At 33.7% G+C, this 26,634-nt stretch overlaps 1 protein-coding gene across 4 annotated transcripts in view; it reads right to left on the bottom strand.

Annotated features, from left to right (window-relative positions):
• Window positions 1–26,634, bottom strand: part of LOC125649356 (isoleucine--tRNA ligase, mitochondrial-like) — a 41,456-nt gene that overhangs the window by 9,786 nt on the left and 5,036 nt on the right. Inside the window, exons 2-12 of one of the 4 annotated variants that reach the window (XM_048876827.2) lie at window positions 25,221–25,343; window positions 23,487–23,640; window positions 14,943–15,094; window positions 14,408–14,457; window positions 11,113–11,225; window positions 9,371–9,464; window positions 9,017–9,132; window positions 6,718–6,908; window positions 6,455–6,545; window positions 2,389–2,534; window positions 260–417 (exon numbers count right to left, since the gene is read on the bottom strand). In XM_048876827.2, the coding sequence (XP_048732784.2) occupies window positions 260–417; window positions 2,389–2,534; window positions 6,455–6,545; window positions 6,718–6,908; window positions 9,017–9,132; window positions 9,371–9,464; window positions 11,113–11,225; window positions 14,408–14,457; window positions 14,943–15,094; window positions 23,487–23,640; window positions 25,221–25,343 (1,388 nt within the window). Of the gene's footprint in view, window positions 1–259; window positions 418–2,388; window positions 2,535–6,454; window positions 6,546–6,717; window positions 6,909–9,016; window positions 9,133–9,370; window positions 9,465–11,112; window positions 11,226–14,407; window positions 14,458–14,942; window positions 15,095–22,890; window positions 22,910–23,321; window positions 23,338–23,486; window positions 23,641–25,220; window positions 25,344–26,634 lie in introns of those variants that run through there. The other 3 variants (XM_048876828.2, XM_056139323.1, XM_056139322.1) reach the window with 3 other exon arrangements.

Here is a 26,634-nt window from a genome sequence, read left to right on the forward strand (position 1 = left end):
TTAAAGGGACTGGTTCATGTTTTTTTAAATTTTTTTCTTTATATTTGTTGTTAAACACTAAGACCCACAGGCTTTATCAGTCACCTGAGTTAACACTATTATATGACTGTTTTGGACCCGACGAAGAGTTGGAACTCGGGGGTTGCAAAATTACAAAATTTTGGTACAAACCACCCGAGTGTGTTAATCCTGTGTGTCCATAGGAATCCAGCCTTGCAATGAAAAGGATTAAATTAACACACTCAGGTGGTTACCATACCTGTTGAGGAGAACTTCTCCAGTCTCTGCATTATGGAAGACAGGAATAGGTACACCCCAGACCCTCTGACGAGAAATGCACCAGTACTTCCTGTTCAGCTGAGTTTCCATGCTCTGTCTTAATATTTCGGGATAAATCTTCACATCCTTCATACATTCCTAAATGTTAACAAAAAATTCATTCATATATGGGCTCAAAAAATCTAACATCTGCAAGCACAACAAAAAAAGTCCGGAAAATTGAGTACTAAGTCCAATGGCCATAACTCAGCAAAAATTCAATGGACCGGTGTCATATAATATATTGAATCCCCTATAAAATATTGAACCAAGGGTTCAAAATATTATGGCCATAATATTTTGAACCCAGGGGTTAAAATATTATGGCCATAATATTTTGAACCCCCTTAAATACATTTAAAGTTAAAAGACTAGGGGCTCAAAATATGGTGTTGAAATGAACCTCCTAATTTTTTTTTGTGTTTGGTAGGTTGGGCTGGGGGGTTCAAAATATTATGGCTGTGAAATTATTGAACTCCTAAGACTTATACTTAGGAGGGTGTTCAAATGTTAATGTTTCTAATTATAGTGAGTTAGATAGAAATGGTGGGAGGGGGTTCAAGATAATATAGCGTTTAAATGTTAACCACCATCCCCTCCCCTCCCCATCCCCAAGGGAACAATTTTTTAAAAGTTTTTCAAAATTTTATGGCCATGAAATATTGAACCCCCAAAAGATAAGAGGAGGGAGATCAAAATACATGTACATCAAGACATTATGGCTGTGAAATGTTGAATGCCCATTAGCTTTCAATAATGAAGAAGGAGGGGTTCAAAATATTATGGCTATTAGTTGGGGAAGTTTTGTCACCCTTTTGTCTTGTTGTTTAAGGAAAAGTATTAAACCCCAAATTCTTAATCACATACTACATGTATAATAACAATGGTTAACCACAAAAAAAGTGAAATCTTTATACACGTATATCCCATTCTATAAGATATTCATTTTTTTGTATTAAATTTACAATCTGATTAGAATTTTTTTTTTTAAATTCAAGGAGCCATGTTATTAAATAAGAATAGTATCTCTCTCCTGAGGTAACAGGAATATAACACCTGTGTATTGTATGTACACAGGGAGGTGTCATAAGGCGGGAGGGGTCAACTATACCCACTGTCTATTGTTTTCTCCTTGATGGTTTAATTATTAAACAATGTTTACAGAGTGCACACATTGGGTAACCCGTGTTGAGGGGTGTTAAGCATCTTTCTGGTCTTAAAATTAAATTAAACAATTAAGGCAATTGGAGTCATTAACCAAGTCTTCCTAAGATGAGATGGAAGTCTCCGAGTACACAGATCACATGAAATTTCTTGGCAGTCCAGTAGAAAGACGAGAATGGCCAGTCTACACTAGGGTCAATACCTTACAACCGTAATAATTTGAACCCAAACCTCAGGGGAAAAAAATAAAACGGAGGTGTGGGTGGGGAGAGAAATTTTGAAACCATAATAATTTGAACACCCCCCCCCCCCCACTCCCCCTCGGAATAAAATATATTGGGAATCAATATCTTAGATTGGGTCAGTATAAAACGGACATAAAAGATTAATGGGGTTCCATTTTTCACAGCCATAATATTTTGATGTAACTGTTCTTAACCGCTAAAATATGATAATGACCATAAAATCTCAAAAACACCCACCACAACCCAAAAGAAATAAAGATGAAAGGGGGTATCAATATTTCACAACCATAATATCTTGAACACCCCCCCCCCCCCCCTCCAAATTGATAAAAAGTAGGTGTTCCATTTTTCACAGTCATAATATCTTGGAACCCCAACCCCCACTCCCCAAATAATTTAAAAGACGGGGGATCAATATCTTATGGCCATAATATCTTGAACCCCCTCTCATACTTGTAGAAGACTAATGGGGTTCCATTTTTCACAGCCATAATATTTTGAACCCCCTGTTCTTGAACGAAAAACTTATGTCTTAAACCCTTCCACCCCAATGAAACATCTTAACACAGAGCAAACATTCCTTCTGCCTCATTTGGGAGCACCTAAACACGAAGCAGATTAATGTTTGAACTAAATTAGTGTGTAAACACAAAGCACTTACCATGGCTTGATGTTTAAGTTTATTGGTATCTATGAACCACTGTTCACTAGCACGTAATATCACTGGTTTCTTGGTCCTCCAGTCAATGGGGTAGCTATGTTTGTAGTCCTCCTGCTGCAGGATGTTGTTCTTAAGCAATGAAATCACTGAAAGAATAGTACCATATAATCATTTATTTCAGTGAGGTCAAATTTTACTTGGGGGGGGGGGGTATACCTATTTGAGGGGTGTTGGTTTTGCAGTTGTAGGGAGCACTTCTTTGGTAGTTCACTCTCTTAATGTTTGGGGAAGATCTGAATTCATTGGTTCAAGTTCAAACCACAAAAAACTTTAAAAATCGAGGTGCCCAAAGAAAAAAGTGTTTTCACAGTACTTTTGTAATTCATTCTGATTCCATTTTCAAAGGTCACTAACTACCGTCAGAGCAGAACCTTACCTAAATAAGAGGCCTGTGGGCCATGATGCACATTTAGTCACACAGCTAATACAAAGATGTGGCTGATCTCAAAAGGATTGCATATAATTTGACAAACTGTAATTTCTTTATTACTATTGCAGATATTCTGAAAGAGTTCCATAGGATATCCTTGTATCTGCTGGCTGACCACAACAACCACTGGGGTCAAAATTTCAACAAGTTCATACTGCCTATTCATATTGAATATTTGGATTAATTTGCCACATTGTATATAGTGTGAGAAGTTTTAAAGGATTCTCAATGTAAACCTTCATTGCATCACCGTCTGGCTGGTGGGAGAGAGAGACATGGTTTGAATCCACACATGATGACTATACATGCTAAACTGCAGCTTTGTAGTTCTGGAGAAGATTTTTGAAATTTTCTCCCATATCATGTATATAATCTTTAATAGGTAAGTTTTGAACCCTTTATAGATTCCTTAATACAAATCTAATGAACGAGAAAGTGCTTTCAATTTCAGTTAACAATTCATGGAAAGTGTGCGACTTTACAAAAATCTCCAAATACCGATACACAATTCATGGAGTACACACAATAACGTGTAGTACACACAATTCGAGGTTTAATTGACTTGGTTGGCCAAAAACTGACCTCATGGGTATTATGAAGTGCAAGATAGTGTAAACAATTTTCACAGACGACAAACATATACCATATACAAATTACCGACAGTTCGGGTCTGTGACGTTTAGAGTCCGTGACGTTTAGAATCCGCGACATTTTGGGTGTGCGACTGTTTAGCACCTGATGCGACGTTTCGGGAGTTCGGTGATGACGGTTCGGGAGTTGATTATTGAAATTATTAAAGAAGTAAGAGTTCATGTAGTTAGAGGGGTGCACGACGGTGCACATCTGAACTGTTGATAGGTCTAATTCACTTAAAGTAACAAAATGCATAAATACTTCTTTTGGTTGTGTTACAATACAGCAGAGATATTTTCTGTATCAGCAAACAACTTTTAAGTTTTGTTTCCTTCAAAAAATAGTTTTTGGGACAAAATAAAAATAAAAATAAAGAAATTTTTTACCCTCAAGTGCAACACTAAAATATTGTTTCCTTGATTGTGTTTCACCTGTTATATGTATTAGTTTTAACACTCAGAATTAATTCATAAATCCACAAAAATATCAAAATAACACTGAAAGTAACATTTGTCATGAATCTTGAATCAATCCTGCATAAATTCTGAAAAGTTTGTAATGATTATGCTAAAAATAAAATTTCAATGAAGTTTTTAGGCATAATGAAATTCAAAAGACAGGAAATACTTTTTGATCCTTGAGTGTAAAGTGAAAATTGATCAGATTATGTATAATTATGTATAATTATGCAGTACTAATAGTACATGTAATTATATATTACAGAAAAAAATAAAGGTTTGGAAATGATTGAAAAAAAATGTAAGATGATTACTGGGCATATTCGGACTTTCTTCTGTCTTACTCTAGTCACCAATCTTAAAGGACACATGGCATGTTTTTAAACTTTTTAATTTTTTCAGCAAAATTAATTCATTTCATGTCTAAAACTACTTTACATGTGTTTTAAATGAAACAGTTTGCGTAGTTTTCGAGTTTGAAAGTGATGAAATTCAAATTTTGCGATATGCATATTTTTTTTGATATTTTACGTGCCATTATCTGTGACGTCATATGCGACCTCGAGCGAGAAGATTTGAAAACAGTTGTTAGCCATTTCATAAACAGATTAGATTTAATTGACAAACAAACAATTATCACATTAACGGTTTGTAAATAACACTGCATTAGGGTGTTTTGTGCCGTTTAAGGGTGTACTTGCTGTCAGTAGAGAGGATTTGGACTGTGTTTTTTTTAATTTTCGAAGGAAGGTATGAGGGACAAGACGTGAATATTTTTTGTCGGCACAACGACTTTGCCATAAAAAAACCCAGTAGAATTTGTCCCTGTACTTTTTCAAACAAGCACTTAGACAAAGACGTAGATAAACTGCGAGCAAATGGTTCTATTGAAGCTACGCACTGTTACATATAGGCCTACGGCATATGCTTTCCGTTCTACTCTCAAATTCAATACACACTTGCACCAACTGACCTTCACCTTGTAACAACATATAGGCAGAACTTTGCTAGCCGTGTCTACCAACTGGTAGTTTAAAAAAAGAAATTTAAAGATAAAAGATAATTGAACTTTCAATTACAAATAATAAAATATGATATTTTGTGATGCTTTCATATTTTTTTTAAAGGAACGCGTACACGTGTGTTTACAACAACAGCACGCCGCGCTCCCACTTCCTAAGTAGATAAAAAATAATAATGATTAATAAAACTGCTTGAATAAAATAATTTAAAAGTATTGTGATTTTCACAATAAGTTTGATAATTTTTCTAATTATATTTTTTTTTCGAAATGCACCCGTGACAGTAGGCCTAGTTGTCAATGATATGTAATCATATCATAATTTAGGCCTATCTAACTTCTCCAAAAATAAATTTAATAATAATTGCACTGTTTATTTTAGAAAAGCAACAACGCTAATTACAGTTGTTTACAGAAATGGCATTACCAAATAGTGTTTAGACAGTGATCCCATGTAAAAATCATTTACTCGCAAATCTATTCAGATTTCATACTCGCTTTCCTCGCTACATTTGGGTCGCTATTTGTATGCACTGGTGGCTAAAAGATATAAGACTCGGGGAATTTGTCAACATCGAAATAAATGTTATCCATGGTAAATAAATTAGGTCCCTAAAACCCAAGTTTTTAAACATATCTAACACTACTTTTACAACAAGTTGATTGACGAAGGTCGCATATGACGTCACTGTACCACGTGACTACCTATCTAATTAACTAGGCTTTTTGAAATCAGGGCTTAGACTTAAGTCCGTATTGTGGCTAATTATCGCAATACTTCAGCGAACAAACTATTACAATTAATTTCTATAAGCATAAGGAAGACAAAATGCATATAATTCTGTATACTTTGAAAACACGAGATGTGTCCTTTAACTATGGTGCTCCTAATTATCGCCTTCCCTTGGATGGAGGATTGAGAGGGAAGCCAATCTTCATTACGGTGCTCCTAATTATCGCTTGCGCTCTCCCTTTGGGTAATCATTGATGTTGTAAGAATTAAATTATGAAACATAATATAATTTAAAACATCAAAAATAAGTATACATGTCAATTTTAAAACAGAGAAATAACACTAAAGATCAAATTCATTTGCCAACTCCCGAACCGTCGTGCCCGAAACATTGCGCACCCAAACCATCGTCACCAAACTGTCGGCGCCAAACTCCAGAACTATCGTATATGCCTAGTACTGAACAGTCGCGTCCCCAAAACGTCACACACCCCCATATACGTGTGTACAAATATATACCATACACAAGATTGTACAAACTATGATAAGAACCGCAATTAAACTATCAACTCAGGTGAGTTTAAAATCACTAAGTTTTCCTAACAATACATGATACAAAATGTTTTAAAAACGTTTTAACTTTCAAATATATTAAATAAGATGCCTTTTAAACATAATAAAGCCAAGAACTATTACAAGTCGGCTGACAATATACAATCAGTGAGAAGTACCAGTTTCCTCTGCATCAACATGAACTATTTTCCCCTCCAAAGTAGGTCCTGTTTCAGCTGTATATCTTCCAGTTTCATCAACCAAAGTGTCCTGAAAAAAAAATCTTTTGGTTGAAATGTCATTTATTGAATGAACCAAAAAAAACCCAAATATTTAATAGATAAAAAAATTAGCAAATTAGAATTGTTTATTCATATTCTTATATACATGTGGAATCTGTCCTTTTTATGGGAAAATGATAAAAAAAAAAAAAGATAAATACTATAGGAAGGCCATATTCCAGGCCTTTTTGGAAATCCTCCTGGCCATGAGCTGGAGCTGTATGAACCAAACCAGTGCCAACATCAGCTGTCACATGATCACCCTCCAGAAAAGGCAACATTCTCACATCAAGCATTGGATTCATGATTTGTTTTAATGGGTTTATATATCTAAAATCCTTCATATCAGCACCTATTTTGAAGAGAAAAAAATTATGTACTGTGTGAAAGAGGTTTTCATTTTGGTTAGGCAAAGCTGGTCCAGTGTATTACTACACAAAACACTAGTCCAGTACTGGTCCAGCGTATTACTACACAAAAACCTAGTCCAGTACTGGTCCAGTGTATTACTACACAAAACACTGGTCCAGCGTATTACTACACAAAAACCTAGTCCAGTGTATTACTACACAAAAACCTAGTCCAGTGTATTACTACACAAAACACTAGTCCAGTACTGGTCCAGCGTATTACTACACAAAAACCTAGTCCAGTACTGGTCCAGCGTATTACTACACAAAAACCAAGTCCAGCGTATTACTACACAAAAACCTAGTCCAGTGTATTACTACACAAAAAGCTGGTCCAGTGTATTATTACAAAAAAACCTAGTTCAGTGTATTACTACACAAAAAATGAACAAGAGGCCTAAGGGTCCCACATCATTCACGTAAGCTACTTATGCCTTTTTTTAATTGAACATTCCATGTCAAACCATGACATTCCGGGAGTCAGGTACACCTGTACCTTATACCTGGTTTGTCCTGTAACCATGACAACACAAAAGTTACTTTACACATGTTTATTGAATCTACAAACAATACTTCACATAATAGAATCGAACAGTTAACACAAAGGTGAGTGGAATAAGAGTGACTGCATTGTATCAACCCAAGGGTCCGAGGGAATATCCATCATACCAACTTAACCAGTATAGCGGGCAAACCGGTGGCCTGGCGTTGACTGCCAGTACTGAAAATCCCAAACTATGGCTAACACCTATTTGGGATTTTTAAATAATTTTCCTATATACAATCCTTCATAAAAGCTTGAACCCCTACTGTGCCCTGTCTTATTCCCAGAAGTCATGTGTAAACAAACCCGAGTCTATATTACATATAGAGGCTAATATGAACTTGACATATTGTACCCATTCAATTCTTGAAAAGAATATCTTTAACCAATTTTTTTATATGCATGCATTCCTATGAACAACTTCCAATTATTGTGGACCTCAAAACTCATGGTTTAAACAAACTTGAATCCTCAATTTATATCACATATAAGCATGCTTTCCAACAATTTATGCATTTTCTAGTTCTGAGGTTCTTGTGAGGAAGATACGGCTGCTCTTTGGTATCTTTGAACATTGATTTCTCACATTATCACCAGTGTGAGATTGACTTTACCCATGTGAGACAGCCATGTGAGATTTTTCTGTCTCACACTGCAGCGACGTCATTTGATTGTGACGTCATATATTTTCTATGATTTACGTTACACGGTGAAGATTTACATTACACGGTGAAGCAAAAATATTTTGCATTGTTATCTTTAAATTTTAATGTATATATCTTTCCTGGTGGACAACCTTGGGTGTTTAAGTTTACACTTACAGTGTAAACCATTTTCGGGTATGCTCTTTCTGCCTATCTAATTAGTTTTTGCATAATTTAGAATTTTCTCAAAGCTCCTAAATTTATGCACTAAACTGTAGGTAAAACGTGAGAAAAATAATCTTTCATTATTTACTTGTGTGGGATAGGGAAATTCCACCTCTAGAACAAGATTTGCTGTCTAGGACTCGGCAAAGCCTCGTCCTAGACTCCGAATATTGTCCCCTCGGTGGAATTTCCCTATCCCACACTCGTACTAATGAAGGATTCTATTAATCTCAAATACCATGGATATGTCGAAGTGAGTTGAAAGTCACAACTAAAATTTCTTTAAGTATCTTTTAATAATTAATAACTTCATTTGACAAGATGTCTTAGTTTTTTCTTGGCACCATCAAGTTTGAGATAATGAGGTTTAATGACTGTATTTTAAGCACACAGTCTATTCATATTCTTTCTTATATATCTCGCAGGAAGAAGTCATGGCCCTTCATTTAAACATTATCATATCTCCTTTACTTATATAAGGTTTTTTGGCAGGTTTGGTCAAAATAAGCCAAGTGATTCTTGAGAAGTTAAAAACAAACAACAGACAGCATATGGACAAACTTTGGTAAGAAAAGCTTGCTTGGTCTTTAAACTTAGTATAGTAACAATGTCCCAATGTCTGTATGTTAAAGTATACCTTTTAACTCCGTGATTATGGTTAAATTTTCATTTAATATTGTATTCAGCTGATCCACAAATCTTTTTTCACAAATGTACACTTCATCATTAACAGGATGTTGAACCATACAGTATCTGAAAGGAAATGTAACCGTCTGTACTTTATAATACAAAATCTTATACAACTGTTTAAATGTAACTGTCAGTACTTTGTAATACAAATTCAGATACTGTTTAAATGTAATGCTGAGTACTTTGTAATACAAAATCAGACACAACTGTTAAAAATGTAACCGTAAGTACTTTGTAACACAAAATTATACACTATAACTGTTTAAATGTAACCTTACTATGATTAATGAATAAGAATTACATTAGGTCTGATCCAAAACAAATAGCTTCATTGGCTGGCAAGGTCCAAGGTGTTGTGGTCCATATCAAGGCAAATACTTTAGTTTGATCATTATCTACAACAAAACAAATAGGCTTTAAGACATCTGCAACAAAACAAATAGGCTTTAAAATATCTACAACAAAACAAATAGGCTTTAAGACATCTACAACAAAACAAATAGGCTTTAAAATATCTACAACAAAACAAATAGGCTTTAAAATATCTACAACAAAACAAATAGGCTTTAGATATCTACAACAAAACAAATAGGCTTTAAGACATCTACAACAAAACAAATAGGCTTTAAGATATCTACAACAAAACAAATAAACTTACAAGATTTCTATAACAAAACAAACAGGCTTAAAAGATATCTAATAACAGCAAAAAACTTGCCCTCCTCATCTTTAGGAAAAATACTTAAGGAGGCCACTACCCAAAACCATATTGAGGCAACAAAGACATGCCTGACATGTCACTCTAGTAATAATGAAACGATACAACCCAACTAAAGCTGGTTCTTAGAGAAATCTTTTAAAATTCAAGTTTTATGATGTAGAAAATAAACAGAAGCGTAAATGTCTCGAACAGGGTTTGAACCCGCTCTAACAAAATTCTATGTCATATTGTACAATCTCTGGTTGGTAATACTTTTTTGATGACTATTGGGAATACCCAATGGGATATAAAAAACAAACACTTTGAAATATGCATCAGGGACAGATCACTTTAACTGCTAAAAATCTTCCGTATTTCTGGTCTGTGATGTGTTAGGATTTCTTGAGAAACGAGACAGGATAGGGGCTGTACTTAATACCAAAATTTTATTCAACATATCACCTTTCATCAAGAGTGTTCTTTGTAAAAATTCTGTAGCTGCACATTGATAGTACAATACTTTAAAATGCCTCCATAAAATTGAAGCCTGATTTAATACATCTAAAGAAAGCATCAATTTAATATGGGACCTTCGAGATACGGATCCACTCAGACTTTTATCGTGCATTGAATGTAATTTGTAGGGCATGTCACATCCGGATTACAATTATAACAACTAAGTAAACAAGCATGGAATACAACAATTGCTGTTAAATTCCTGTATTAAAATGCTATTTTTCAAAGAAAGGAATCACTACAACCATTTATAGGAAAATGCATTTGATTAAATTATGTGAGTTGGCAAGGACAATAAATCTAGGGAATATCTTGAGGATATCAGTAAAACTACACGCCTTGCATCCAATGATATGCATCTAAATGCACCTTTTTCCTTCCATCTGATTTACACCCAGCTACTAAGCACCAATACTAGTGACTTGGATCGTCATCGTAGGACTACGCATAGCTCTTTATGGACCGTCTGCTAGCGAAATACCTGTTGTATCAATGTCAACTTTGCCCTACAATTGGTTACTATCACGTGACCGTGGTGTATAATCGTCAAGTCTAATCGGTTGCTCCGGCACATCCCGAAAGTTCCGTATTAAAACGAGTGTCAATTCATTTAGATATAGCATTAATTCCACATTTTAATAAAAGAGCTCTTTAATTAGTAACTTAAGATATCTATTATTCAACAGAAGATACTTCTAATTGTTTAAAGATATCTCTAAATAATTAGAAAGAGCTACAATTATTTGAGTATATATATTCTAATTTGGTGTTCTATAGTTTTTTTGTACTATTTAAGTAAATGGTTCTATGTAATGCTTATGACTCACCTTTTAAAAAAGAAACTGCTCCTAAAGAATCTGCTGCCATTGGGAATTTAACATATACAGCCTTACTAACAAATTCAGGATTATACTCCAGTTCTGCCTCTGCCAAAGCTGTCCTTAACAGAAAAATTAAAACATTGACTAAATCACTCAAAATGAACACCGAATCAAATATCAACAGTTGTGGCTTGTTGATTGTCCTTATCAAATAAGACAGGTAAAGTATTGTGCCAATATCAGTATCAAATAAGACAGGTAAAGTATTGTGCCAATATCCTTATCAAATAAGACAGGTAAAGTATTGTGCCAATATCAGTATCAAATAAGACAGGTAAAGTATTGTGCCAATATCAGTATCAAATAAGACAAATAAAGTATTGTACTATTGTGCCAATATCAGTATCAAATAAGACAGGTAAAGTATTGTGCCAATATCATTATCAAATAAGACAGATAAAGTATTGTGCCAATATCCTTATCAAATAAGACAGATAAAGTATTGTGCCAATATCAGTATCAAATAAGACAGGTAAAGTATTGTGCCAATATCAGTATCAAATAAGACAGGTAAAGTATTGTGCCAATATCCTTATCAAATAAGACAGGTAAAGTATTGTGCCAATATCAGTATCAAATAAGACAGATAAAGTATTGTGCCAATATCAGTATCAAATTAAGACAGATAAAGTATTGTGCCAATATCCTTATCAAATAAGACAGATAAAGTATTGTGCCAATATCAGTATCAAATAAGACAGGTAAAGTATTGTGCCAATATCAGTATCAAATACGACAGGTAAAGTATTGTGCCAATATCATTATCAAATAAGACAGGTAAAGTATTGTGCCAATATCATTATCAAATAAGACAGATAAAGTATTGTGCCAATATCAGTATCAAATACGACAGGTAAAGTATTGTGCCAATATCAGTATCAAATAAGACAGGTAAAGTATTGTGCCAATATCATTATCAAATAAGACAGATAAAGTATTGTGCCAATATCAGTATCAAATAAGACAGGTAAAGTATTGTGCCAATATCATTATCAAATAAGACAGGTAAAGTATTGTGCCAATATCATTATCAAATAAGACAGGTAAAGTATTGTGCCAATATCATTATCAAATAAGACAGGTAAAGTATTGTGCCAATATCAGTATAAAGTATTGTGCCAATATCAGTATGATTTTTATCTTTTGAAATTAACTAGAAATACATCTTGCTATACATCATTGTTCTAGACACAAACTAAATGCAAAATCCAAAATTTTGAGACCAAGGTCATTGTAATGATTCGATCAATTATCTGCATATCCAGTTTTAAATTAGTTACCTGAACATGGTGTATTTATATACTTATCTACAGTTTGTCATTTAATTTAGCAGTTTGAAGTTCACCCTAACCAACTCCACTTTCCTCTAACCTGTGTGAGCAGTCAAGTGTAACATCAATCAACTGTTACAGTATATAGGGTGAGAAGTCAGGTGTAACATCAATCAACTGTTACAGTATATAGGGTGAGAAGTCAAGTGTAACATCAATCAACTGTTACAGTAATACAGTATACAGGATGAGAAGTCAGGTGTAACATCAATCAACTGTTACAGTATATAGGGTGAGAAGTCAAGTGTAACATCAATCAACTGTTACAGTAATACAGTATATAGGGTGAGAAGTCAGGTGTAACATCAATCAACTGTTACAGTAATACAGTATATAGGGTGAGAAGTCAAGTGTAACATCAATCAACTGTTACAGTATATAGGGTGAGAAGTCAATTGTAACATCAATCAACTGTTACAGTAATACAGTATATAGGGTGAAGTCAGGTGTAACATCAATCAACTGTTACAGTAATACAGTATATAGGGTGAGAAGTCAGGTGTAACATCAATCAACTGTTACAGTAATACAGTATATAGGGTGAGAAGTCAAGTGTAACATCAATCAACTGTTACAGTAATACAGTATATAGGGTGAGAAGTCAGGTGTAACATCAATCAACTGTTACAGTATATAGGGTGAGCAGTCAAGTGTAACATCAATCAACTGTTACAGTAATACAGTATATAGGGTGAGAAGTCAAGTGTAACATCAATCAACTGTTACAGTATATAGGGTGAGAAGTCAAGTGTAACATCAATCAACTGTTACAGTAATACAGTATATAGGGTGAGCAGTCAGGTGTAACATCAATCAACTGTTACAGTAATACAGTATATAGGGTGAGAAGTCAAGTGTAACATCAATCAACTGTTACAGTAATACAGTATATAGGGTGAGAAGTCAGGTGTAACATCAATCAACTGTTACAGTAATACAGTATATAGGGTGAGAAGTCAAGTGTAACATCAATCAACTGTTACAGTAATACAGTATATAGGGTGAGAAGTCAGGTGTAACATCAATCAACTGTTACAGTAATACAGTATATAGGGTGAGAAGTCAGGTGTAACATCAATCAACTGTTACAGTAATACAGTATATAGGGTGAGAAGTCAGGTGTAACATCAATCAACTGTTACAGTAATACAGTATATAGGGTGAGAAGTCAGGTGTAACATCAATCAACTGTTACAGTAATACAGTATATAGGGTGAGCAGTCAAGTGTAACATCAATCAACTGTTACAGTGTACCCCTAAGGCCTCAGCGGTGCAGTAGACCTGAAATTTACAATTTAAGCTCCCTTGTCCCACAGATGCTTCATACTAAATTTGAAAAGAATTGGAATGGTAGTTATCAAGATAAAGTTAAAAATGTTCAATTGTTAATGCACAACGGATGATGACGGATGCTGACCAATTGCAATAGGTCACCTGAGTTTACTCAGGTGACTTAAAAAGTGTGTAAAACCAAGTGGGAGAAACTGACCAACAGACAGAGGGACAGATGGATGGACGGACAGATGGACAAACAGATGAAGAGGAAACCTATTATTCCCCTTTCGTTTCACTGCTAGGGGACTAATAAAACTAAGGGTTACTCACCTGGAAGATGGGGACCAATAAAACTAAGGGTTCCTCACCTGGAAGATGGGGACCAATAAAACTAAGGGTTACTCACCTGGAAGATGGGGACTAATAAAACTAAGGGTTCCTCACCTGGAAGATGGGGACCAATAAAACTAAGGGTTTCTCACCTGGAAGATGGGGACCAATAAGACTAAGGGTCACTCACCTGGAAGATGGGGACCAATAAAACTAAGGGTTCCTCACCTGGAAGATGGGGACCAATAAAACTAAGGGTTACTCACCTGGAAGATGGGGACCAATAAAACTAAGGGTTACTCACCTGGAAGATGGGGACCAATAAACAGGCATGTATCCTTGATATATGAAGCCCTTCATAAAACAGAAAAAGGTCAATTTATTGTAAAAGTGCAGTAGTGATAGTTTACATAAATAATACAAAATATAATACTCAAATATAGGAACAAGTTTGGTTTTTTTAAAATGTAAAACATATGCCCCCACCCCCATATATCCCCCTCACCTGTATATTTACCAGCCCCCCCCCCCCCCCCCCCCCCCTTAACAAACACCTCTGTCAAACTCCATCCCATTATGCTGTAAAATGTCACAGATATTACATGCTCATACACCTTCATATATTAAAATGATATTAATCAATATCATCCAAAAGATAAAGGTATCTTGAAATATTACACTTGATACTTGTCAACTTTCATTCCTGTAAAATTATTAATTATTATCAAACCACTGATCTAGATCTGATCAAGACTCATCAGCAAACTACATGAAAGTATAACCTGTGTTTAAAAAGCGTAACATTTATCGCTGCGAGACACTGAGAGAAATGTGTTCACCTTCTCAAACATGGTGTAGAAAACCTCCAGCTGTTTTGCTTCATACTGTGGGTCCATCGTCCTGTAACACTGCCCCTCCCAGTCCGCTATCACCCTGTAGTCCTGAAAACTCTCCTTCTGTACTCTCATCGAGTCCTCAGCAAAGGTTTTTGCTACCAAAAATAAGAAATCCATAGGACACAATGCTTAGACGAGTGTTCTGATATATATATGTAAATCTTTGGACCATTAAAGAGGAAGGTGAAAATAGACATATGATGGACACATGAGAACAGGGAAAATACCCACTTTGAATATAAGGTCACCTAAAAAATTGCCAGGGTAGATATTTGTAACTCTAAAAGGGGTGAAGTTGTGATCGAGATGAAGAACCACAACAAGCAAACTATAAGTCATTATGAGTCATTAAATACGAGCCTCTAATGATTTTCCATAACAAAAAAGTGTCATCTGAAACAAACATGTCAAACCTTTTAACTGATTAGCCGATGACCAAATGACTTTAATTCATAACACATAATCTGATCACAAGTAACCTTTGTGTCAAATCTTTATTATTGTTTTGGCATCTGTCACTTACAAAATGAATGTCTACAGAAGTACTTTATACAGAATGAATGTCTACAGAAGTGTTATATATACAAAATGAATGTCTACAGAAGTGTTATATACAAAACGAATGTCTACAGAAGTGTTATATACAAAATGAATGTCTACAGAAGTACTTTATACAAAATGAATGTCTACAAAAGTGTTATATACAAAATGAATGTCTACAGAAGTGTTATATACAAAACGAATGCCTACAGAAGTGTTATATACAAAATGAATGTCTACAGAAGTACTTTATATACAAAATGAATGTCTACAGAAGTGTTATATACAAAATGAATGTCTACAGAAGTACTTTATACAAAATGAATGCCTACAGAAGTGTTATATACAAAATGAATGTCTACAGAAGTGTTATATACAAAATGAATGCCTACAGAAGTGTTATATACAAAATGAATGCCTACAGAAGTGTTATATACAAAATGAATGTCTACAGAAGTGTTATATACACAATGAATGCCTACAGAAGTGTTATATACACAATGAATGCCTACAGAAGTGTTATATACACAATGAATGCCTACAGAAGTGTTATATACACAATGAATGTCTACAGAAGTACTTTATACAAAATGAATGCCTACAGAAGTGTTATATACAAAATGAATGCCTACAGAAGTACTATATACAAAATGAATGTCTACAGAAGTGTTATATACAAAATGAATGTCTACAGAAGTGTTATATACAAAATGAATGTCTACAGAAGTGTTATATACAAAATGAATGCCTACAGAAGTGTTATATACAAAACGAATGCCTACAGAAGTGTTATATATACACAATGAATGCCTACAGAAGTGTTATATACAAAATGAATGTCTACAGAAGTGTTATATACACAATGAATGTCTACAGAAGTGTTATATACAAAACGAATGCCTACAAAAGTGTTATATACAAAATGAATGCCTACAGAAGTGTTATATACAAAATGAATGTCTACAGAAGTGTTATATACAAAATGAATGTCTACAGAAGTGTTATATACAAAATGAATGCCTACAGAAGTGTTATATACAAAATGAATGTCTACAGAAGTACTTTATACAAAATGAATGCCTACAGAAGTGTTATATACAAAATGAATGTCTACAGAAGTGTTTTATACAAAATGAATGCCTACAGAAGTGTTATATACAAAATGAATGTCTACAGAAGTGTTATATACAAAATGAATGCCTACAGAAGTGTTATATACAAAATGAATGCCTACAGAAGTGTTATATACAAAATGAATGTCTACAGAAGTGTTATATACAAAATGAATGCCTACAGAAGTGTTATATACAAAATGAATGCCTACAGAAGTGTTATATATACAAAATGAATGTCTACAGAAGTGTTATATACAAAACGAATGCCTACAAAAGTGTTATATACAGAATAAATGTCTACAGAAGTGTTATATACAGAATGAATGTCTACAGAAGTGTTATATACAAAATGAATGCCTACAGAAGTGTTATATACAAAATGAATGCCTACAGAAGTGTTATATACAAAATGAATGCCTACAGAAGTGTTATATACAAAATGAATGTCTACAGAAGTGTTATATACAAAATGAATGTCTACAGAAGTGTTATATACAAAATGAATGCCTACAGAAGTGTTATATACAGAATGAATGCCTACAGAAGTGTTATATACAGAATGAATGTCTACAGAAGTGTTATATACAAAATGAATGCCTACAGAAGTGTTATATACAAAATGAATGCCTACAGAAGTGTTATATACAAAATGAATGCCTACAGAAGTGTTATATACAAAATGAATGTCTACAGAAGTGTTATATACAAAATGAATGCCTACAGAAGTGTTATATACAAAATGAATGCCTACAGAAGTGTTATATACAAAATGAATGCCTACAGAAGTGTTATATACAAAATGAATGTCTACAGAAGTACTTTATACAAAATGAATGTCTACAGAAGTGTTATATACAAAATGAATGTCTACAGAAGTGTTATATACAAAATGAATGTCTACAGAAGTGTTATATACAAAATGAATGCCTACAGAAGTGTTATATACAAAATGAATGCCTACAGAAGTGTTATATACACAATGAATGCCTACAGAAGTGTTATATACAAAATGAATGTCTACAAAAGTGTTATATACAAAATGAATGTCTACAGAAGTGTTATATACACAATGAATGCCTACAGAAGTGTTATATACAAAATGAATGTCTACAAAAGTGTTATATACAAAATGAATGCCTACAAAAGTGTTATATACAAAATGAATGTCTACAGAAGTGTTATATACAAAATGAATGTCTACAGAAGTGTTATATATACAAAATGAATGTCTACAGAAGTGTTATATACAAAATGAATGTCTACAGAAGTGTTATATACAAAATGAATGTCTACAGAAGTGTTATATACAAAATGAATGCCTACAGAAGTGTTATATACAAAATGAATGTCTACAGAAGTGTTATATACAAAATGAATGTCTACAGAAGTGTTATATACACAATGAATGCCTACAGAAGTGTTATATACAAAATGAATGCCTACAGAAGTGTTATATACAAAATGAATGCCTACAGAAGTGTTATATACAAAATGAATGCCTACAGAAGTGTTATATACAAAATGAATGCCTACAGAAGTGTTATATACAAAATGAATGCCTACAGAAGTGTTATATACAAAATGAATGTCTACAGAAGTGTTATATACAAAATGAATGCCTACAGAAGTGTTATATACAAAATGAATGCCTACAGAAGTGTTATATACAAAATGAATGCCTACAGAAGTGTTATATACAAAATGAATGTCTACAAAAGTGTTATATACAAAATGAATGTCTACAGAAGTGTTATATACACAATGAATGCCTACAGAAGTGTTATATACAAAATGAATGTCTACAAAAGTGTTATATACAAAATGAATGCCTACAAAAGTGTTATATACAAAATGAATGTCTACAGAAGTGTTATATACAAAATGAATGTCTACAGAAGTGTTATATATACAAAATGAATGTCTACAGAAGTGTTATATACAAAATGAATGTCTACAGAAGTGTTATATACAAAATGAATGCCTACAGAAGTGTTATATACAAAATGAATGTCTACAGAAGTGTTATATACAAAATGAATGTCTACAGAAGTGTTATATACACAATGAATGCCTACAGAAGTGTTATATACAAAATGAATGTCTACAGAAGTGTTATATACAGAATGAATGTCTACAGAAGTGTTATATATACAAAATGAATGTCTACAGAAGTGTTATATACAAAATGAATGTCTACAGAAGTGTTATATACAAAATGAATGTCTACAGAAGTGTTATATACAAAATGAATGCCTACAGAAGTGTTATATACAAAACGAATGTCTACAGAAGTGTTATATACAAAATGAATGTCTACAGAAGTACTTTATACAAAATGAATGTCTACAGAAGTACTTTATACAAAATGAATGCCTACAGAAGTGTTATATACAAAATGAATGCCTACAAAAGTGCTTTAACCTCCTTGTGTTTGTGTTATCCTTTCACAGTGACCTTAAGCTTGACCTTGACCAAATAGTTTAGTGCAGGCTCAGGACAAACTGTTTGATCATATCATTTTTTCAGTATGGCAATTAATTTATTTTTTCAGTATATCAGTTTCTATTAAAAGTCTCCTCATTACAAAGTTGTTTGCATTTTCTATTACTTGTGACTTTGACCTTCGCCACATGTCCTTATAGTTGTGAACCATGACAAATTCTATGTTTAGAAGTAATATCTCTCTATTACAAAGCTTAATTCTCTAAAAAAAAACTATCATCTTGACTTTAACCAAATGTTCAGGGTATTAGTCATAATCTTTGTGCCAAGCATGCTTGGCTTCTGATATTTTCCAAAATATTGAATTGTGGCTAGCACAAATATTTTTTATTATGGCAATGACCCTGGTCAAATGACATTAATCAAGGATTATGTTAAAACTGTAACTAATGCAATTTAATCAATATAGCCCTGCCCTGGGGCCTGGACTTAACAATTTTGGTAGTTCTCCATATGCACAATATAACTATGCATCTATAAGTTTGGTAGATGTTAAAGGTCAAGTACAATGATTTTCCTAAAACTTGAGTTTTATACAGAAAAATGTCTGTCGTACACTTATGGATTAATTTCTATGGCAATTTTGATAAAAATCACTTGGCGTGAATTACACGGCGCTATCAAACTTTTACCTGAGCGATCAATAAATGTGTTGTGACGTGAGTTATCGCTCGTAGCTTATGACGTCATATGAGACAACTTTCGACTGCATTGATAGGCTTTTATAGTGTTTACATATAAAACTCCTGCATTTATGGTACAATGCGCTGATTTGAACTGCAATGTGAAATCGGGACAGGGATTAAGTATGTTTCTTTTCCCAAAAGACACTAAATTTCAAAGAATTTGGACACTGAAACTGAAAAGAGACACTGAGATTTGTGACAAGCCATGAGGATCAGTGAACGATACTTTCCATCAACCCTGACGCATCATCCTGTTTGACTCCAAACAAAGTGCAAATTGATGATTGACGGGGCATTCTACAAAACAAGTGGAGGGAGATATTCTAATTATAAAAAGTTCAACCCAAAAAGGGGGGATGCAATCCATCCCTCTCTACATCCACCACTGAATGCATTGTATTCATTGGGTTTGTGACTGCACATAAAAATTAATGTCACCCATTACCTAGTTCAAATTGATTTTATTAAATGAAATATCTTTCGAATATTGTCGTACTCATACTATATTTATAAGGGACTCATCATTTCATTTCTTCACTATAATATTTTGGAAAAATAAAATATAGTAAAAATGGAAATGAATTCAATGAAAAACCCCCATTTTGATAAAACCTTATTTATTGCAAGGTCAGTCCAATTTCCAAAGCATTTTTTCCAAGTTCATTATATGCAAACAAGTACAAGTTTTTCCTTATCCTAATTGTTTTTAAGTGCTACATTAATTAATATATCATGAATCATTAGGCAAAATTTCACACCTCAAAATGCTTAGGGCTGAAACGATACGCCCCCTTCAAGATACGATACGTATTACAATACCTATGCCACGATTCAATACTTTCAATACAATACAATTTACAGAAGAAACCAATAATAACATTGAAGAAAATTTTAATTACCGAAATTAACATTCATAATTTTAAAAGCAAAATGTTTCCAAATTGCCAAATGGTAAGATGCATGTTGGCTCTGTAGTTTAACCTGATGAAGTGTATTATCATTTTCGTAAGACTCGAGGCTAACAACAGTCTGAACGTTATTTGACACTATTTGTCCCCCATGCAGGTAAAAATAATCATTACAGGCCGAACCTGATGTATTTTACTGAACCAGTTTGTAATAAACGTATCGAACCGAATATCGAGGCAATGAATTGAACATTGAATCGAGGGTTTATATTGAACAGTATCGATATTTCGGTGAATCGTTTCAGCCCTAATTAAATGCTACGTACAATTCATTAACTTTGTGCCATAATATTTCAATTTCGCATTTGACGTGTGTTGTGAAGAAATTACATGTACTAATAGGCCTAATTTACAATTTATGATATTGTATCTACATGTAGATGTTTTTAAAAAAAAAGGTGGGGGGTTACAAATAACGTTGTGCACAATAAGTTTTTCGCTTTTGTTGTTTTTTTTTCAAAATGACATTTTTCAATTAAATATATATCTAGCTAAACACATTTGAATCTGAATCTGATCAATCTCATACTAGTAAATCCCATTAAAAAATACAAACGTGAGAGTCAATCTAGTTAAAATCAGATCCTAAATTATTTTGCTTAGCCTAGATTGTGTAAAATACAATGGTTATTTTTAGATAGAACATTTTTTTCCAATATTCCCAATTTTCTATGGACTGGCCCGGTAAATAATTTTAACTGACATTCCGATGAGATATTTGTCACTATCTGATGGTTTCGAAACAGGTGCAGGTACAAACATAAAAGGTTGAATCCCTAAACTCAAGTGTATCTATGGTATTCCACCGTCAATATCCACGGTGTTGCTAAAACTGGCAATTTCTCACAGAAATTAAAACGATGATATACAGGCGTAAACAACTACAACTGTCTCAGATGACGTCACAAGAAAGGGCGATAATTCCTTCATTCGCTTCAATAAACAACGATTTTTGAATAGGTATTTTGCGCATTTACCTGGATTTAAAAAAAAAATAAACACATCAATAAACTTTTCAAAACGGGTTTTAATGAATTATAAACTTTATTTTCAAATCTATTTTTATTACACTTGACCTTTAAGGAAAATAGAGGATGATTTTTATACATCTAATACACTTTTACTCAATAATACGTAATATTATATAGCTCTGCCTTTGAGACTGAACATCTGGCACAGGGGCTATGAATTTCAAATTTTGGTTGAAGTCTTCATACTCATAACTTTATATGCTAAACATCAACTTTATATGCTAAACATCAACTTTATATATGCTAAATGTCCTGGGCAATGAAGATCAGCTGTGAAGATTTTACTATTTTTAGAAATTTTAGCCTCACTCCTTGAGCCCCAAAATTCAAAACCTTTGTTCCCTAATCCGAAATAATGTTACACAGCAATTATAAAAATTGGCCCTGAATTAAGTTTTTGAGAAGTAAATCAAAATAGTTCAAAAGTTAAACAAGAGACATTCACTCAAATTTAAAAATGTTTTTAAAATATTCTATTTTTTTCTTCAATATCAGTTTATTTTTATTGATGTATTTTTACTTTCTTGTTCATTTCATGACAAACTTACACATGGCTCTGACAGACACATCACAAAACTTACACAGGACTCTGACAGACACATCACAAAACTTACATAGAGCTCTGACAGACACATCAGAAAACTTACACAGGACTCTGGCAGACACATCAGAAAACTTACACAGGACTCTGACAGACACTTCAGAAAACTTACACATAGCCCTGACAGACACATCAGAAAACTTACACAGGACTCTGACAGACACATCAGAAAACTTACACAGGACTCTGACAGACACTTCAGAAAACTTACACATAGCCCTGACAGACACATCAGAAAACTTACACAGGACTCTGGCAGACACATCAGAAAACTTACACAGGACTCTGACAGACACATCAGAAAACTTACACATAGCCCTGACAGACACATCACAAAACTTACACATATGGCTCTGACAGACACATCACAAAACTTACACATAGGGCTCTGACAGACACATCAGAAAACTTACACAGGACTCTGACAGACACATCAGAAAACTTACACACAGGGCTCTGACAGACACTTCAGAAAACTTACACAGGACTCTGACAGACACATCAGAAAACTTACACATAGCCCTGACAGACACATCAGAAAACTTACACAGGGCTCTGACAGACACTTCAGAAAACTTACACAGGACTCTGACAGACACATCAAAAAACTTCCACAGGGCTCTGACAGACACATCAGAAAACTTACACATGGTCCCGACAGACACATCAGAAAACTTAAACATATGGCTCCGACAGACACATCAGAAAACTTACATAGGGCTCTGACAGACACATCAGAAAACTTACACAGGACTCTGACAGACACATCAGAAAACTTACACAGGACTCTGGCAGACACATCAGAAAACTTACACAGGACTCTGACAGACACATCAGAAAACTTACACATAGGCCTGACAGACACAACACAAAACTTACACAGGGCTCTGACAGACACATCAGAAAACTTACACAGGACTCTGACAGACACATCAGAAAACTTACACAGGACTCTGACAGACACATCAGAAAACTTACACAGGACTCTGGCAGACACATCAGAAAACTTACACAGGGCTCTGGCAGACACATCAGAAAACTTACACAGGGCTCTGACAGACACATCAGAATGTTTCTGCTCCTTGTTTTTAGTCAAAGCTTTCAGCTCTATCGGCAGACCATGGCAATCCCATCCTGGCACATAGTGAACTTTATAACCGCGGAGTAAGTGGTAGCGATTGATAATGTCTTTAAGAATCTACAATAATTAATATACCATGCACAATAATGTGTTTTCTTACAAAAGCCCATTGAGCTCATTTTCGTAGCTGAAAAATGTAATTAATAATGTGAAACTTTTGCATTATAATACGTAACTTTCGCTAATAAATGCGAAATTTTCACGAATTCACTCACGTGAAACTTTCATGAATAACTTTTGCAAATTAACACAAAACTTTTCGCATTATAACACGTAACTTGTGCAAATAACAAGAAACTTTCACTTTATAACATGTAACTTTCACAAATTAACGTAAAACTTTTGCAAATACGAAACTTTTAGGTAATAAAGTGTAGATTTTGATTATAAACACGAATTTATGAATTGAAAGCGTTCAATATTAAAAAAAGTAGCATGAAATAATTTGCTCATTACAATGAAGAAAAATAACGATAGACTTGTCCAGCTGTACTTTGTAATTTTGTATATGCATATCACTTGATATACTTTGTAATTTTGTATATGAACTAGGAAGAATTGTTTTAGCATGCTATTCAGCTAAAACTGATGTCTCCCCTTGCATTTTCCATAGTTTTTAAAAAACATTTTTTAGGGATCATCTGTAGAGTGAAAGATTAAGACTTACAGTACATAACATTCGCCTATATGTATATGAGCTTCAAACAAGGAACAGTGTTGTGAACATATGATAGTAAATTAAACTTGCCAACATACCAAATATCAAAGGCCTATGTCAAAAGATTTTTAACAAATTATGGTCCAGACAAAAAAAAAATGCTTCAAAAATTCTATTATTTGACCTTGACATAAAGGTCAAGGTCAAAGGTCATCAAAATGGCACATGACACACTGTCTTATCATGGTATACCCACATTCTAAACATCAAAGGCCTATGTCGAAAGACAAAAAAGTTATGGTCTGAACAACAAAAATGCCCAAAAATTCTATTATTTGACCTTTACATAAAAGGTCATCAAAAATGATACAAGACACACTGGCTTATCATGGTATACGATTACCCACATACCAAATATCAAAGGTCTATGTCAAAAAACGAAAAAGTTATGGTCTAGACAAACTTTGTATGAGAAGCGGAAGAATTCACACTAAAACAATGTCTCCCTTCTGGGAAGGAAGGACACAATTCTACATTGCATTCAATAAAACTTTAATAGCATCTATACCAAAAATTCTGAAATGTGTGTATGTGAAATGAAGGCGTGTTAGTGTGTGTATAAAGTTCTTTACTTTAAGGATACTTGTAAATGTCAGTTTTCGTTCATTGTAGTATTCACGGGTTCCTGTTTTACTTAACTATATATTCATATAAAATGTTTCGCGTTACAATGCAAAAGATACACATTATAGCGTGAAAGTTACGCGTTTATGTGCGAAAGTTATGCGTTAATTCGCAAAAGTTTTGCATTATAACGCGAAAGTTTCATGTTAAATTGCGAAAGTTACGTGTTAATTCTTTTCTTTTTAGCTACAAAAATGAGCTCAATGGACTAGCTTTCTTAGTTTTCTTACTAAAATGATAGTATGAAATATGCAAACTGTAAATTTTTCACAATTTGGACTGATTTTTGACTGACCTTGTTAATGGCATGGCCAACATGTAGTCTGCCATTGGCATATGGTGGACCATCATGGAGAATGAAGTCCTTCTGTCGATCTTCATGCTGTTGCCACTTGTAAAGGCTGCTTAATTCTGATCTCTAACAATGGAAACGCAATATAGAATTTCCCCTTACATATATATAGTCAACACTGTAAAGATGTAAGCACTCTACAACAGTTACATGCAATATTGCTGCCATTTTTTTCTATAGTTATTTTTCAATCTCCTCAATATGAAGTGCTTAAATTTTTTATTGAACTAAATATATATTACTATAGTTTATGTATCGACTTGGTTAGCTCAGTGCTTAGATCACCGAACTAGTAAATGCAAGGGTCGAGACCTCGATCTCCAATTGATCCAAAGATTTTCTCGGCCCTTCTTTGCTATAACAATTAACTTAGTAAATGTCTATATACAACCTCCTGTAATACATAAGAATTAATTTACATTACATTTTGGTATCCAATCAAAATCAATCCAACGTGCATCATCATCATGCAATTCCTGCATGGTCAGTAACTTTTACCATGCGAATTAATCTGTTAAGTACCATAGTAAATATATTTAGTATAATTCTAAAAGCCATTCACTGAAAAAATTTATTGATTCAGAAGGTTTTATAACTATCATCCAATCAAAATTGAGACTGACACTGAGCACATGTGCTTCTACGTACAGATAAGTAATTTTTGACAACACTAATCCGAAATATATCTGAAACATAAACTTCAAACTATTCGTTGAAATCTAAGAATGTTATGGATCAATACTTGATTTTAGATGTTAAAAATTACAATGAACATGCATGCATGTGCACGTGAATTGATGAAGGAATTTTTATTGACACGTATACCATTCATTAGGCCATCATCACAAACCACGCCTATTGTCTCCATTCACATTACGTCATAGCTGTGGTTGTATGATTAAAAAAGCCCTCGATTTTATGAATATCTATGTTCATATATCAACCAATCGGGGAGCTCCTGTAATTTGATTGGATGGAGGAAAACAAGAGGCCATGGACCACATCACTCACCTGAGCAGTAAGTTTCAAGCAATAAACAAGCTTGAGCAAAACTATCAATATACAAGCTAAGCTTGGTTCAGAAGAACTTTTCAAAGGTAACAACTAAAAATTCATTAATCGTCAAACTTAATAATTAAAGCAATACAAGCTGTAACTAACGGTATTTTTTCAACTATCCAATTATGCACCAAATAACACCTATTGGTATAACTGATATAATCCCCAAGACCATAAACTGAGAATAGACTTATAAAGTTAAAATTTTGATTACTTATATCTTTAGATTTATCTAGCACATATATTTTTTTAAAAATCAGGTTTATAGAAAAATTCAAATGCAAATGTATACTGAAAG

Source organism: Ostrea edulis, chromosome 5, assembly GCF_947568905.1.
Source record: "Ostrea edulis chromosome 5, xbOstEdul1.1, whole genome shotgun sequence".
Taxonomy (NCBI): Eukaryota; Metazoa; Mollusca; class Bivalvia; order Ostreida; family Ostreidae; genus Ostrea; species Ostrea edulis.